The 15,291-nt window shown below is 32.6% G+C and overlaps 3 protein-coding genes and 1 non-coding gene across 4 annotated transcripts; all 4 read right to left on the bottom strand.

Moving 5' to 3' along the window:
• Positions 1-2,906: 2,906 nt before the first annotated feature.
• On the bottom strand, positions 2,907-2,978 carry TRNAG-UCC. Its single transcript has one exon. It is a non-coding gene; the product is annotated as a tRNA-Gly (tRNA).
• A 55-nt stretch (positions 2,979-3,033) lies between these two features.
• LOC104809423 (UDP-galactose/UDP-glucose transporter 4) lies at positions 3,034-6,192 on the bottom strand. The gene is made up of 7 exons (XM_010535416.1): positions 5,860-6,192; positions 5,152-5,180; positions 4,830-5,031; positions 4,430-4,672; positions 4,246-4,347; positions 3,850-3,957; positions 3,034-3,490 (listed from the first exon to the last, which is right to left on the bottom strand). Exons 1-7 carry the CDS (start codon positions 5,986-5,988, stop codon positions 3,227-3,229), a joined length of 1,077 nt encoding a protein of 358 aa, XP_010533718.1. The 5' UTR covers positions 5,989-6,192; the 3' UTR covers positions 3,034-3,226.
• A 1,208-nt stretch (positions 6,193-7,400) lies between these two features.
• On the bottom strand, positions 7,401-8,308 carry LOC104809422 (dehydration-responsive element-binding protein 1E-like). Its single transcript, XM_010535415.1, is given in 2 exon segments — positions 7,401-7,929; positions 7,931-8,308. Coding segments are annotated over 2 exon segments (585 nt in total). The 5' UTR covers positions 8,156-8,308; the 3' UTR covers positions 7,401-7,569.
• A 6,328-nt stretch (positions 8,309-14,636) lies between these two features.
• LOC104809661 (ethylene-responsive transcription factor ERF027-like) lies at positions 14,637-15,289 on the bottom strand (the record flags this gene model as incomplete). The annotated part of the gene is made up of 1 exon (XM_010535705.1): positions 14,637-15,289. A coding segment is annotated over one exon (390 nt), but the record flags the coding sequence as incomplete, so codon positions are not given.
• Between the last annotated feature and the right edge of the window lie 2 nt (positions 15,290-15,291).

The following is a 15,291-nucleotide window of genomic DNA, read 5'->3' as shown; positions in this document are numbered from 1 at the left end:
ATAAATAGAACTCTTTTAAGAGGATAAAGAGAGAGAAATTTAATTAAAAAATAAAACCCCCTTTATTAAGATTCTTAATTTAATCAAAATAACTTCTATGTTTTTATTATGAATTTATTTTATCAACTATTCATTTCTCAATTTTAATTTCATACGTTTTATATCCATACATATTATATTATATGGATCATAATTATAGATAAGTATTATTAATCGTCATACATTATATTTTATTTCTTACGAAGATTGAAACTAAAACAAAAAATGGTGGATAACTTTGGAAAAAAAAGTTGGAAATTAATAAATTATAATTAAACAACACGATTAAGTTTTGGACTCAACCCATTTTAAAGGATCTGAATGTGAATTCAATATCTTCAAATTCCGTGGTTAAACTATTACCAAATAAGACTTTCTAACCATGCATTGTGTTTCAATGATATATAAATAATATTATTTAGCAATTTTAAAATTCTTATATTATATGTTTCGGAAAATAAAAGTCATGACAAGAAAAAGGCAAAAAATAATGGGTTAAAAAAGGGCATGCCTGCCAAAGTGTTGCTTCTTCTGCGTTAAATCTTTTTCCTTTTTCTGAACCAATTCAACTTTTTTTTTTTCAATTGGAAAATCATGTTCTTCTGATGATGCAATTATTTTCATTTTCCTTTATCTACAATTCGGGTATTTTTTTTGGTTAAATCAATTCGGGCATTTTTTCCATTTTGAAAACCATATAATCACGATTAAGTTTTCCAGTTTAAAACTACATAAATCATTTATCTACATATCGGTTATGATATATAGTTCTACATTTAATCTAATAAAAATTTAAATGTAAATAATCCAAGATAACATAATTAAATACAAATCTTTCTAATAAAACAATTTTAGTCGCAAATCATACTAATAATGTTTAGTCTAAATATATAGATTTAAATTGTACAAACGATGTGTATATATATTTTGATTTGGTATATAAATGCAAATTTAATTAAATTAAATAATATTTATACTTATAAAATATCAATATACTGAAAAAAATAAAATTTATATTATAAAAGAGACTAATAAAATGCATATTTTTCCTTCATCACACAAATAATTTATATCATTTTTCTATTAAGTTAATATTAACAAATATTACAATAAAATAATCAATAAAAAATAATAACTCGTTTGATAAATATAATAAAATTTGGAATAAAATCAATTTGTATATACTAGAACTTAAAAAATCTGAAAATTTAATTACATTAAAAAATAATAAAACATACGAATAAATTTTCAGAAAAAAGAGAACATTTTGGGTCCCGCAAACGAATCCGATTGACCAATCGCGTATAAAAAATCTGCCACAATAATTGGTACAATGCACTTTTTTCCATTACGAAAACAATAAATAAATTATTTTGCGCGTTATAAAATACAATACGAATAATAATATGTTATAGACTAGTATTGTAATTATGAATTATTTATATGATAAATATCGGTAAAAATTTTAAATAAGACAAGTAATTACTGAATTTAATATCCTAGCAAACGCCAAAGGGTTACGATTTTTGGTACACTGAAGTTTTTATAATTTTAAACTTTACGCAATTTATGGAAACATGCATATAAAACATTTTTTATATATTATATTCTTTTTAAATTTGATGCAGATAGTCGCAATTTCTGCATAAATATGGTCTTCCATAGAATATATCGACACTTGTCTTTTTATATATATTTAGTATATCGACACATGCTTCGATCATAACCGCACGTAAGAGCTCTTGCCAAAAGGAATAGTTGTAGGCTTTATATATATATAATTTTTTTACAAATAATATATATATATATACTCAAATAAAATAACATATCTATGAAAAGGGGGAAAAAGCAAACTCCAGATATAAATAAATGAAAAAGGTTTCGTCAAAAAAGTGTTGCATATTTTGGGGAAGCTTTGGCAAAAAAGTCTAAAATGGAAAAAAAAAAAGAATCTCATATTTTTTTCTTTTTTAATTCAAATATAAGATATATAAATATTGAAAACTATTTAAAATATGAAGAAAATGATCAAGAGATATCTGTAGCTATACAAGCATACAAAAAAGAAGAAGAATATTTTAAAAATTGAAACAGGAAAACTCTGATTTAGAAGCCGAATTATTTCTATCACTTGTTTTCATATTTTAATGGTACCAAATATAAATGAGAATTTGCCAAATTTTAAACGATAAATTGACCTTAAGTACTTACTTATTTATCTGAACTTATTGATCATATTCGTAAAATAATTATTATCTTGATTCTTTGCTAATTGAGAAAATTACAGATTTGATAAATAAATACAATATGGGGACAGATTTTAAACCATTTATTGACCTTAACGTTTGCCTAGAGACATAAATAATTTTTTGTCTGAACTTATATTCGTAAAATAATTATTATCTCGATCCTTTGCTAGTTTGAGAAAGTTAAAGATTTGATAAATAAATGCAATATAGAAAAAAAAATAAACAAAAGAAAAAGAAGAAGAGAAGAAAATAACGGGCATACTAACTGGGCCGTTCAAAAAGGGAAATGGGCTTAGAGAATCTATGAAAGAAAGGGTGTTAGAAAATTTCAAAAATCTTAATACTAAATTTGTAAAATAATGACAATTTTGTATATATATAAACAACCTAAATGATAATTTTTTAATTTTTAGGATATCTGGAGTTTATCTCTCTGATTTTATGAATGAATTCAATATCCAAAAAATGCTGTATTTTTAATTCCGATTTTTCGGAATTCATTCATTCACGTGTTTATAAATTATCTAATAGAGAGTAGTAATAACTTTAGATGAAATTTACAGTACTTTACATGAACATTATGATATTAAAAATTAAAAATTAAAAATACAAAACAAATGCGTCTGCCGGGAGTCGAACCCGGGTCTATTGCTTGGAAGGCAATTATCCTAACCGTTGGACTACAAACGCTTTATAATTATCATAACAAATACATACAAAATAATCTATTCGAGTTATAAAAAAGTTCCAAGTTCAATTACTAACAAATACCATAAAACATATATCATCACGTGGGTTGGTCTTAAATTACAAGTAAGAAGAATTACATTCCAACAACACATAAAACTACACAAAGCCATTTATTTAGTGAATTCAATGAATAATAAGAGCCTTCATCCTTCTTTTCTTTTCGTTTTTTTGTTGGCGTGAGTGTTTCCTCACACCAGAGGCCTTTTCTCTTCGTCGGCATCTCCTTGATGTTGACCCTCTTCCCGGGTATCCGATTTGACCCGACCCGACTTCCCAGGTCTCTGACCCGAACCCGAACCCGAAACCGACCCTGGCCACTTAGGGTCGGGAACCATCTTGAGAATAATGCCCATTGTGATCAACAAAAGGCCCGAGCCATGTTGCTCCGTCAACGGCTTCGTGAATATCACATACGACAATAACAACGTCACCGCTTTCCTCGCCGTCGTTATCTAATAAACAATTATTAATTAAAAAGAAAGAAAAACCAAAACTTTCCAAATTATTAAGTAAATAAATAAAAAAAAATCTCATATAAATATCTAAACTTTTATAAAAATCTTAAATAAATATCTTAACTATAAAGTTTTTATATAAAATACTTGATCTTTTTAAAAATCCTATAAAAATTCCTATACTTTTGAAAAAATTTCAAATAAACTAAAAATTTAGATATTTTTCAAATAAAAATAATCAAAGTCATTAATAGATTTTAATTTTTTCAAGAAAAAAGGAAAATCACTTTCTTACTTTAGGGTTAAGAAAGTAACATAAAAAATTATTATCATGACGAAGAAAAGAGACACGTTACCATAGCAGTGGTGGCGGCGCCGAAGAGAGCGATGAGGGAGAGAACGGAGACTTGCCCGACGAAAGTCGCCATGGCTTCGAACACCAACACTCCATACACGTACGGATGCTGCAAAAAATCCAATTATAATTATGAGAGAGAAAAAAAAATCTAATCAAGTAATTTAATATTAGACAATATATATAATCAAACCAACTATATTTATTTGATTTAGGATATTGGCAAATGGACCCTATTTACATGTGCATTCGTGCCTCCGTAAATAATAAAACACCGTACAAGCAAAGTATGACCGTTGACCATCTACCCCAAGATTATGGCATTCAACATGTGCGCGCGTGTGTATATATAATTTATCAAAAATATAAAATGAAAAAAGAAAATAAAATAAAATACCTGAGCACAAGAAGTCCAAGCTCTGAAAATCTCGCCGGTGAGAACCATAGGAGCAAGCAAGAATGGCAGACCCACCACCGTTGAGCAGAACAGCATCTCCATCTGCCATAATAACCCTAAAAACAATTCACCAAAAAAACGATACAAAAGAGTCGAGAAAAGGGCGATATATCCGCCATTGTACCTGTGTGGTGTCGGGATTCATGGTGAATATCGCTTCTTGCAAGTTACCGAGGAAGGCATCCATGATCAAGGCGCCCGATATCATCACCACCCCGATCATGCTGAAGTTCGGGGAGGTCTGGGCATCGGCCAGCGTGAATAGGATAAGTCCAACCACAAGTAGAAGAGCCGATATATACTCGTGAACCGGGTACTTCCTCCTCAATCCTGGTATAAACGCTCCCATTATCATCACCGGCAAAACCTACAAACACAAAGGATATCATATCAGAGATCTTAACACCACAATGCCATGGCCTTTATACCACCAAAACATTCGAATCAAATCAAATCAAGCGGTCCAACGATACATGACCAAAAAAAAAAAGAGATTATAAATCGAAATGTGAAATCATATACACCTTAGTGGATTTGAACATGATTTGAGCAGGGTAATTGAGATAAGCCAAGGAGCCTTTAGTGAGACCGTGGGAACCCATAAGAACGGCCGAAAGCTTGACATATGTCTTCCATGGATTCACCATTTGCTTAGTACTGAACCCTTGAAGGTATATCAACAACACGTACACAAATCCTTGTACGAACGTGAAATACCACCCGTAGCTACAGTTTTATTCACAAGCATATACGTATTGATCAGTATATGTTCACAAATTTTACGTACAAATACACGAAAACATTCGAAAAGACTATCGTATAGATCCGGAATGGACGTGGGCGAACCTGAAATGAAGCCGATTGTATACATATTCCTGCAATTGAGAAGACAGATGAGCCAAATTAGGAACAGAAAGAAATGTACTTTGTGGCTTTTTTTTTCATTAGCTAATTATGAAATTTGGTTGTAAGATTTTCACAAAACGGGGGACCAGACTACAATAAGACCATATTCACATGAACATAACTGTGAAGACAAATTGATCTTTGGACACTTTGTGAAACCAATTTTTGTCGGCACGAACATCTTGTGAGAATTTTTTTCCCACGTTTTTTTTTCTCTTAAAGGGAAGAAGCTGGTATATGAATTGTGCACACACTTGAACAAATCTCCAATCTATGGCGCTTGATAACTGAATATATATATATATATATATATATGTAAAAAAATCTAAATTAAGGGTACAAAAAAACTCGAAATTCCATGCCAAGTTCTCGACTTTTATCCTGGGCAAGTAATTTGTTATCGATTTCTGCCGTGGAAACTCGACTTTTCCCATTCGGACTGGATTTTCCCGAGAACCAAATAGCAAAGGTCCTAACTTTTCTCGGGAACCAAACAGGGAAAACTCTACATGCAGAGTATGAAAACCTTCAACGAGTATGTAAAAATTGAAGGGAAAAAAAAACAACCCATCAAATTACAGAGAGCTGGAGAAGAGATTTTCCGAGAAAAGAAAAACTTGAGAAAATCTACAGGAAAAGGAATCGAACCTCGCAGACGCCATTGACGAGGTAACCGAAGAAGAACCCAGAAGAACAGATGAGAAATTGTTGCCATCTAGGCTTATCAGAGAGAGAAATCCCAAACAGAGACCTTGATTGCTCATCGCTGTTCTTCATGATCTTCACCAAGAAACCCAGAAAAAGGAAAAGATCGAAACTTCTTTCTGGGTCTCTTTTGGGTTAATGTTAAATTTGTAAAAACTTAAGAAGGGTCAGTGACATTGACAAGCAGAAGAAGAAAAGTATCTATTTGAAGAAAAAAAACTCTCTCTCTCTCTAAAACTTGAAGTTGAAAACCTCGTCCATCTTTTATTCCGCGATATTTTCGAAATCAGATAATCAGATATATATATATAAAATTAATCCAATTAATAATATACAAATTATATAGATCAAATTATAAAAATACAAAATTAAAATATGTACGAATAAATAAATAAAATACCATCCTTTGTAAAAAAAAAAGACGAAAAGAACAAAAACGAATATAACAATAAATCGAAACAAAAAGTAAACCGAAACTCAAACTCCGCTCCTCGTCACACGAGATGAGGATGAGCTGGCAAAGCGGGAATCAGCTTGGACATGCCACGTGTCGAGTGCTGAATTTCCGTGCCGGAAATTCGGAATATTTAAATAATATAATTCGACGTTACTGTTTTAAAAAAAAGATTTTATATTTTTACAAACAGGCCACGAGACGTCACATGAATTTCGGTACAAGGTAATGCGAAATTTAATTTGGGGGTGGAAACGTTACCATGCAGGGTACATCGGGAATTGTTATTCCCCGGAATGCCATTTATCTTGTGATTACAAACCGTATTTTATGCGTGATATTATATGCTTTTTATACGATGTCACACGTTTATATGCATGTACAAATATATTATTACTAAAGATAGATTGTTCGGGTCCATAATATGACATTCGACCTAGTCATATCCAATTTTAGGCGTATTTTATAGACATAGGGCCTAGGCTTTTAAAACTATGGCTCATTAGGCCCGTTGTCGTGGGTCATGTGAATATTTTAAGATACATTTAAGAATACGCGTGAATATCCCGTTGTTTTTTTATTTAAAAATTATTATCCATCAAATCTTGTTATTAAATTTGGTCCCTTTTTTTTTCTGAATTCATTCGAGTTTGTTGAAACCGAACCAATACAGAATAAGCCCGGATTTCCACTTAATTTTTTTTAATGACCGGTTTATCATAAATTAAAGTTCAAAGTAATTTTAGGACTTTGAAAGCGTTGCATAAATAGTTACAGCGATCAAATAAAATTTTCTGTCTTAATTATATTTTTTGTAGCGTCTCAATCATTTGATTAAAAATAAAAATATTAAACTAACATCATTTGGTTATGAAATAAAACTGATGTGGGAAGACCGCATTAGCATTAATATTAGTATATAAAAATTAGTTGCATCCACTTATTAATATGTTACAAAACTTGGCTTACATCATTAACACCCAAAAAAAAATCTAGAAGGTTCCAGGAATCTTACAAAACACCAGTTCCATGTCGGAATCTCCAAATCGGACAGAGAATCTAATCACTCTCAAAATATACCCAAACTAAAAGTCCGGGATCTCGAGCTCCATTATCACTCTCACACATACACAAACATATATATATATATATACTGTATGTTATATATTATACACACGCAAACACATATGTATGTATATTTAGTAACTCCACAAGGACATGTCACCGTAGCACGCATCATCATCCATATACACACTCGAGCCAACATCTCCATAGTACATCGTCCTCGGCGGCGACATCAACGGCTCCGCCGCAAGCCTGCTCATCATTCCGGCCGTGTCCTCCTCCTCCTCCTCTTCTTCCTCCGCCGACCCTCCGCCGTCTGATGGCATAACCGTAATTAATCCGTTCCCCATCTCGGGTGGCCGGAAAATCTCAGCAGCAGCAGCCGCTGCCCTGCGGATGTCATCTGGGTCGTCGGATTCCGCCGCCGGGAGGCACCAGGCGGAGTCGGCGAAGTTGAGGGTGGCGGAGCGGCCACGGAGGGGGGGCGCCGCCGAGGGCGAGCGCCGCCACGTCGTGTGCACGCGCCGCCATCTCCGCGGTGGGGTAGGTGCCGAGCCAGATTCGGCGCTGGTGCTTCGGCTCTCGAACCTCGCAGACCCATTTGTCGCCGTTCCGGCGGCGGATGCCTCTGTAGACTGGATGACGTGTCTCCTTGAAAACTCTCCGACCGGCTCGCTTCTTCGGTCGCATCTCGGCGAGGACAAAATCGTCATTTTCCATCTCTCCGGTGCAACTTCCGGTGAACTGAACCTAACTTGGAAGACGAAAACGGATAGATTTTTCACCGGAAACTTCGTACGTGTCTTGATATCGATCTGGAATCCGAGTTTACTTCAACGGGGGAAAAAAAAAGATGTGATGTGTTTTTTTTTTCGAGTCTGCTGGGAGTTGTGAAGCAGAGTCAGAGTGAGAGTTTGAATATATAGGATACTGTGGGACCCACCGGGTGCGAGATGGACACGCAGCATACATGGAGGTTCTTAAAAGTTGCCACCCTGGCAGAACCGAGAAATATGCTCTTTATTAGTATCACCCAGGATTTGCTTATGCTTCCCTTACTGTTATTTTTTATAAAAAATTAAATACGTGCTAATTATATTTATTATCATCACAATTTCGCGTATATAAATAGTATCAGAAAATACTGTTAGAGTTAATTAACGATGACCTAGGAAATCACTTAAAACCCGTTTTACAAATTATAGATATGATCGGAAATGTAATAATGGCAATTTATAGAATTTGAATATTATTTATTCGTTAATTTACTATATTCAGACCTAACAGCGAAAGTCTCTGGTCAAACATAAGTCTTAAGCTTGTTCAAAAATCACTGTGTTGAACTTTTAAGAGGAAAGAGAGATATTTGTATTATTTAATTCCAAATTTATGAAAGCGTATTTATTTTGATATAGGTTTGGTTTCGGATTTCACTCACGTGACCATTTTCCATGTTTGGAAAACATACAAGTAAAGCAACACGTGGGCTTCCCGTGGGAACACTCTTTAACCCACGCGCCCATATCTTTTTTGTTTATTTTTCATAAACAAAATCGATTTTATTATTTCACATTTCCATGCCCTACAACATATGTACAAATATCTCGATTTATATTCTTCTCTATACGTTTTTATATCAGCATTTTTATAATTTAACATTATATATGCCACAATCCATTGTATTGTATTGTGAATAGATTATTCCGGCCATCGTTACGCACATATATAATACAAGTTCTTCAACTCTATATTTGAATTAGAGAAGATGAAAAATGTGAAGAAACTGTCTTATGTATTCCCACATTACATACATAAAAAAAAACTACACTAAATGCTTAGATGTGAACCATTATCTCGTTGATTAGACCAACGAGCAGCTAATACGCCGGGAATATCCAACAATAATAAGGCCAAATCATATATATTATAAAGTGTGTGTAATGTATATATTAATATATATTAAATGTCATTACGAAAATGGGACATGTCGGCCATGTTTGTCAATCTTTTCATGCAATGAATGCTTCGTCATGTCCAGTGAGTGTCACTTGCGCGTGCGTGTGTCCCACACCTCACCTTTTCCTCGTTTTATTTATTTTCCCCTCTTCAAGGATTTTACCTTTTAATTTTATTTGGGAATAAATTCGAATTACACAAAGCCCATTAAAGTGAATGTGAGCCCATTTTCAAAATGGGTTTGGGCTTTTTCGGATCATTGATATCAGCAGCCCATTTTTATCAATTTTTATTCAATGAAAGCATATTAATCCGTACATGACATTTATTTGTGAGAAAAGTAGTATCATTTTGATATTCAATTTTAGTACAAGATTTTATTTATAGCTTTTGTGAAATATTGGTAAACGACCCAAAGCTATTTGATTTATATAATCTGTTGTGAGCTTGAAACATTTGGTTATTTTTTATGCATAAACGTTTAGATTAAAATGTTGTGAAAATCTTACTAATATTTCTGTTCAAGATCACAAATGTTTCATGCCAATTATTGCAGGAAATAACTTTTAAAAAAAAAATATTATGAGGGGTCTGAAAATTAAATTCGAAGGAATAGTAAGCAATCTCAATGATATATGTGTTTGGTAAGTCAAAATATAATGCAAGGCGTTGTGGGATATATATGTTTTATGACTTGCTACCTACCAATGCAACGACTTAGGACTTCACTTGTCCAAAGTGAAACATCTAAAAGGTTTCTTTGTATTTTATTTCTCCTTTTTAGGTTAAAAACTTTAATTAAAAAAAGAAAGAATTGGGCCCCAAACCCATGGATTCAACCGAAGGCTTTATAATTAACACACACACACACACACACAATATTATATATATATATATATATATTTGTCGGATGATATAACCTAGTGTCATTTGAAGACTAAAAATATTAAGAATATGATTACAAATGTGAAGAGTTTTAACGTTAATTTCCATAACTTATTAAAAATCAATCGATAAACTAATATGAAATTATAAATTCTCCATTAGAACAAACATTAATGAAACAAAAACCAACACATAATATTTTTTTCAATTGCATCAGAAAGTAATTACGATAGAATCCAATCTTTTAATTAATCCATTAAAAGATACCCAAATTTGGGTGAACTAGCGGTAAGAGAATACACAAAATATACTCTTACCTCGTGTTCAAATTCAAGCGTGGAGATCGGTCCATTGGTAGATATAGTTGGACCAAAAACCCGATAAACTTTCGAGTAAAACATCACTAAACCATGGACCCCACGTAATATGTGTTGGGGAATCGAAACTTTGTAACCAGAATTCTATATTGTCTGAATTATAGATCTTAGAAATCGAGATATATAGAATGTTTCCATATGATTGATTGGCTAAACTTACAAAGCAATTCAAGAACGTTACATCTCTCTCTCTCTCTCGTGGGAAGGTTGTACTATATTGCCAAACAAAACGAATATAATATATTATTAATTTATGTTTCTTTCATATATACACGCATGTATATTAACAAGCAGTCCTACAAAATCATGCATGTGTGTCGTATATCGCGGTATCAATCATAGAAAACATTGATAAGATAGGTTGTATATCAATTTCCATTTCCCGGCCTACATAGTACTGAAAATGTATCTACACTCGAGATTCCATCATGAAAAGGTATAAAAAAAAATAGATCTAATTTGTCGTTATATATATATATATATATATATATATATATGTAGAGAGAGAGAATGCATGGGGAGAGAGACACATGAACAACCGGCAAAGAACAAAGAAGAGGAAGAGAAGAGGAGTAAAAGGGACCGTGTCGGCCATGTTATTAGTATCTCACAAAATACTCACTTTTTTTTGTCAACAAATCATATATATTTATATATCTGTATGCATATATATATATATATTCAAAGTCTTTTATGGAGTTCCTTTTATTCAACTTTTCAAAATTTTCTGCTGAATTCAAAGTCTTACAAAATCGAATTTCGGCTCGTCTAACGTATACGCTATATGGGCCCCAACAAAATCTGCATGTTTTCTTTTATGTTAGATTTCATGAAAACGAGAAACCAACCAATGAAGAAAGCAATCCCATGTTTTTTTAGGAAAAAAACATTAACACAATTGTCAGTTCAATTCAGTGCCAGAAAAGAATTGCAGTGGTAATATCCAATAATTTATATGAACGAACTGCCGTGCAAAACTTATAAATGGTGATTGTCAAATCGGGTAATTAATTATTTAAATTAGTTTATGTAAAATTAATAAAAAAATATTGGTTAATTTTATATTTATATCTCCTAAAACGCGAATTAATATATTTAATATAATAAGTGCAATGTAATCATTTGTGTTTTTAACCTTTTTGAAAAATATTTCTTTTGAATTTGGAAAGTACGAACGAATCAAACACACCATAAAATTGTCACTCTTCAAATCGTTTCATACGGCCGACTTAGCCAATAGTCAGACGTAAGTCGGCCCTAAATATCTTACACACATACACATTATATATATATATATATATGTATACTATATTGAAATGTACGGAACGTGTGTATATACACGCACGTATGTGTCATACAATTGCAGGAGTCTTTATAAGTGTTAGTTCTGTGGCCCTTTTCTTAGGATTTCGACGGAGACAGAGACAAGGACACGTTATTTGACGAATTTGTCTTTCACGAAAAAACCGTCTCAAAATCTCAATAATATTCTTAATTTTGCTCGTTGTTTGATTTTTTTTTTTTTGTGAAAAGCAATTTTATCGAATCTTTTAATTACGATGTAATATATACGCAGAATGATATATATATATATAGAATTAGAAATTAGTTAGATGATCAGCGATAATTAATTATCTTTGAAATTTGGATATTGGGCATTAACTGCAAATTAAAGGGGGGTTATTTTGGACGCTATATGTGTTTATGTTCATGTATAAAAGAGAGGATGGGTCCATGGGATATGGCAAAAGAGATGTGTTGTCTGCTCTATGAGGAAAAGAAAAAAGCACATAATTATTTTCTCTTTTTCTTCTTGTTCATTTATTTTGTTTTTAAAATACATTCTTCTTAAATTTTCTGGATTTAAGTACTCTAAAGCGTTAAAATTTTCAGGTTTAATTTGATCATATTTGGATTTATTTTCATAAGTTTTACAAAAATTATATCATTGAATGAGTTTTTTTATTTGGTTTAGAGTATTATTCAGCTTGCTAGAATCCAAATTTCAATAAAAATTCTTATTTTCTGCATAGACTTTTATTTTATTATTTTTTTGTTATTTTTATATTCAATTCAAATACAATTAATTTGATATTGGAAAAATTTATAACAATATTCACATTCAATTCAATATCTATACAATTACTTGTTATTCAATTCCCAACACTATTTAAATTGTCTACCACTAGTTTCAATATCCATCCTTTCATTTCCTTTGTATCAACCATATATATATATATATGGATGGAGGTAGGACAGGTTGTCGAACGTAAGAGGAAGATAGGATGAGGTGAAAAAAGCAGTGCAAAGTGAAATAAGTTTCAAATATATAAATAGCCATATATAATATATGCTTAAACAGTGGAAATGTTTAATCAGAAGAGACAAGCCGAATTAATTATCATTTCAAAAGTTCACTAATTATCATAAGTTATAATATATTTTTATAAAAGGAGGCACATAACATCTTTTTATGATTAATGATCATTTCAAAAGATAAGTGTCTTTAGACATTTTAACAGGCACCCACCATTCCTTCAAACCCTAATCGAAAGCCAGTAAAATTAATTTTTTCCAATAAATATATATATACATACATATATATATATATATGTAGTTTGAAAAAAGGTTAAAAGATTGTGCTATAGAGAACTTAGTGATAGACATAATGAAAGAAAGCCAACATCATCTCCATTTTGTCTCTCTATGGTGAAAAGAGTTTCTCTGCTGCTTTTTCCAAAGACGAGATAATATTATTACAAAACACTTTTATAAATTTATGCGTTGTGGGTTCGCTTCTCCATCTTTCTTCCTTTGGATTTTATTTTCTATGATATTTGGTCCCCCTCACTTCCAAATTTCAATCTCGAAATAATTAGACCCCTAATTATTTCTAAAGATTCACCCCTTTGCAATTATATATAGATGTTCACATTCCACCTTTTGGTTTATTCCATATGTTCTATGTCACGAATCAATATGGACTCAAATAAGAGATAAGTTCGAATAATTTCGAATGAATATAATACAAAGTCTGGCGCATCAGTCGGACCAAATCTCCAAATACCTTCATTATTTGCTTAAGCTACTATATATCGAAATTCATGATATTCGAAAAACTGTCTTCAAGAAGTTCGTATAATGATCATTCAGTAATGGTTCTAAATACCCTTTATGACCACAATATATAGAGATTGTTTTAAAGTATATAGTATAGGTTATATATTGTTTAATGACGGCACTTCATTGCCGTTTGATAAAAGATATCTGCGAATGACAACACGATAGGACTCGTAACTAATTTTCAATCACTAGGTCAATGGTCGTACGTTTATTATCAAGAAGTACGTACAAAAACAATACATATATATATGTACATAGATATATGTACGTACATATATATGTATGTATATGTATATATGTATGCTTGTGTGTGTGTGTGTGCCCTCGCGTGTGTGTCTGTGCATATAAACTAACGTCGATAAATAGAGCAACATTATCTCACGACCCAATAATTCACTTGCTTGTTCATATCGTAATAAAAGCTATATAATCAATTTATATTATGATGTCTGTTTAAAAGAGGGAATGTTTTTTTAATGAATATATAAGTAAAAGTTGGTTGATCAATATATATATATATATATGTGTGTGTACATATATATGTATGTATATGCACACACAGATCTGAAATTATTTGTCATCTCACAACAATTTTGGCAAAAACTTTAATTTTTCGTTTCGTATGAACACACACACACACACATTTGTGTATATATATATAAGTTCACATTATTTTATCAATAATTACATCAAACATATATAGTATCATGAGAGTGTGGCAGAAGCAAGCACATACATACGCATGCACACATATAGCCGAAAGAGAGTGATCAAAACTCCTGGTCCTGGAATTAGCGAAGAGCTTCGTATTCTCATTGCATTAATTATACGATCAAATCAATAATGATCGTCTACAAAACATAAAGTACAAGCCTAACCCTAATCCAAAATCCAAAACACCCCAACATTCAGAAATCGACATGCAATTCCAGATTTATACATGGTCAGATTCTTAGGTCTCCAAGCACAGACTTTCCAGACTTTATTCTTACGTGTGTATATATAATGCGATTATTTGGTATAAGATATATGTAATTGATATCTCATCAAACAGAAAGATGCATGATCGCATATACATACATATATATATATATATATGTATAGACAGCATGATACGAACTGATCAATAGCTCCACAAGCGGTCTCCACCGTCCGAATTCTCCGGCGAGTCATCCGACGGCGGAGACCCCATCCACGGCGGTGAAACCAGCATCCCCTCCGCCATGTCAGCAAGCAAACTGGGCATGTTCAAGATCGCTTCTTCATCCACAAACTCCGCCGGACCCACTGCCACGTCACTGCCTCCGTAAATTTCACGCGTCGCCGAAGAACCTAACCCACAGTTCCTCTTCTCCTTCTCCTTCGCCGCCGCAGCCGCAGTGGAGGCCGCGAGCCTTATATCCGCCGCTGAGGTGGAGCCCGGGACAGGGTACGACGTGGCAGATTCTGGGAAGTTTAAGACAGCCTCGTTGCCCTTGAGGGCGAGAGCCGCCACATCATAGGCGGCGGCGGCCA

The sequence above is a fragment of the Tarenaya hassleriana genome, unplaced genomic scaffold (genome assembly GCF_000463585.1).
Source record: "Tarenaya hassleriana unplaced genomic scaffold, ASM46358v1 Cleome16, whole genome shotgun sequence".
NCBI lineage: Eukaryota > Viridiplantae > Streptophyta > Magnoliopsida > Brassicales > Cleomaceae > Tarenaya > Tarenaya hassleriana.
Note: the sequence above shows the minus strand (reverse complement) of the source record. Positions and strands in the feature narration are given on the sequence as shown.

Bases quoted from the DNA above. Each gene is read 5' to 3' on its own strand.
- LOC104809423 (XM_010535416.1), bottom strand. From the start codon at position 5,988: ATGAAGAACAGCGATGAGCAATCAAGGTCTCTGTTTGGGATTTCTCTC. The intron at 5,032-5,151 runs GTTCGCCCACGT...ATAAAACTGTAG, and splicing joins TACAATCGGCTTCATTTCAG to CTACGGGTGGTATTTCACGT. The intron at 3,491-3,849 runs GTAACGTGTCTC...ATTGTTTATTAG, and splicing joins GCGCCGCCACCACTGCTATG to ATAACGACGGCGAGGAAAGC.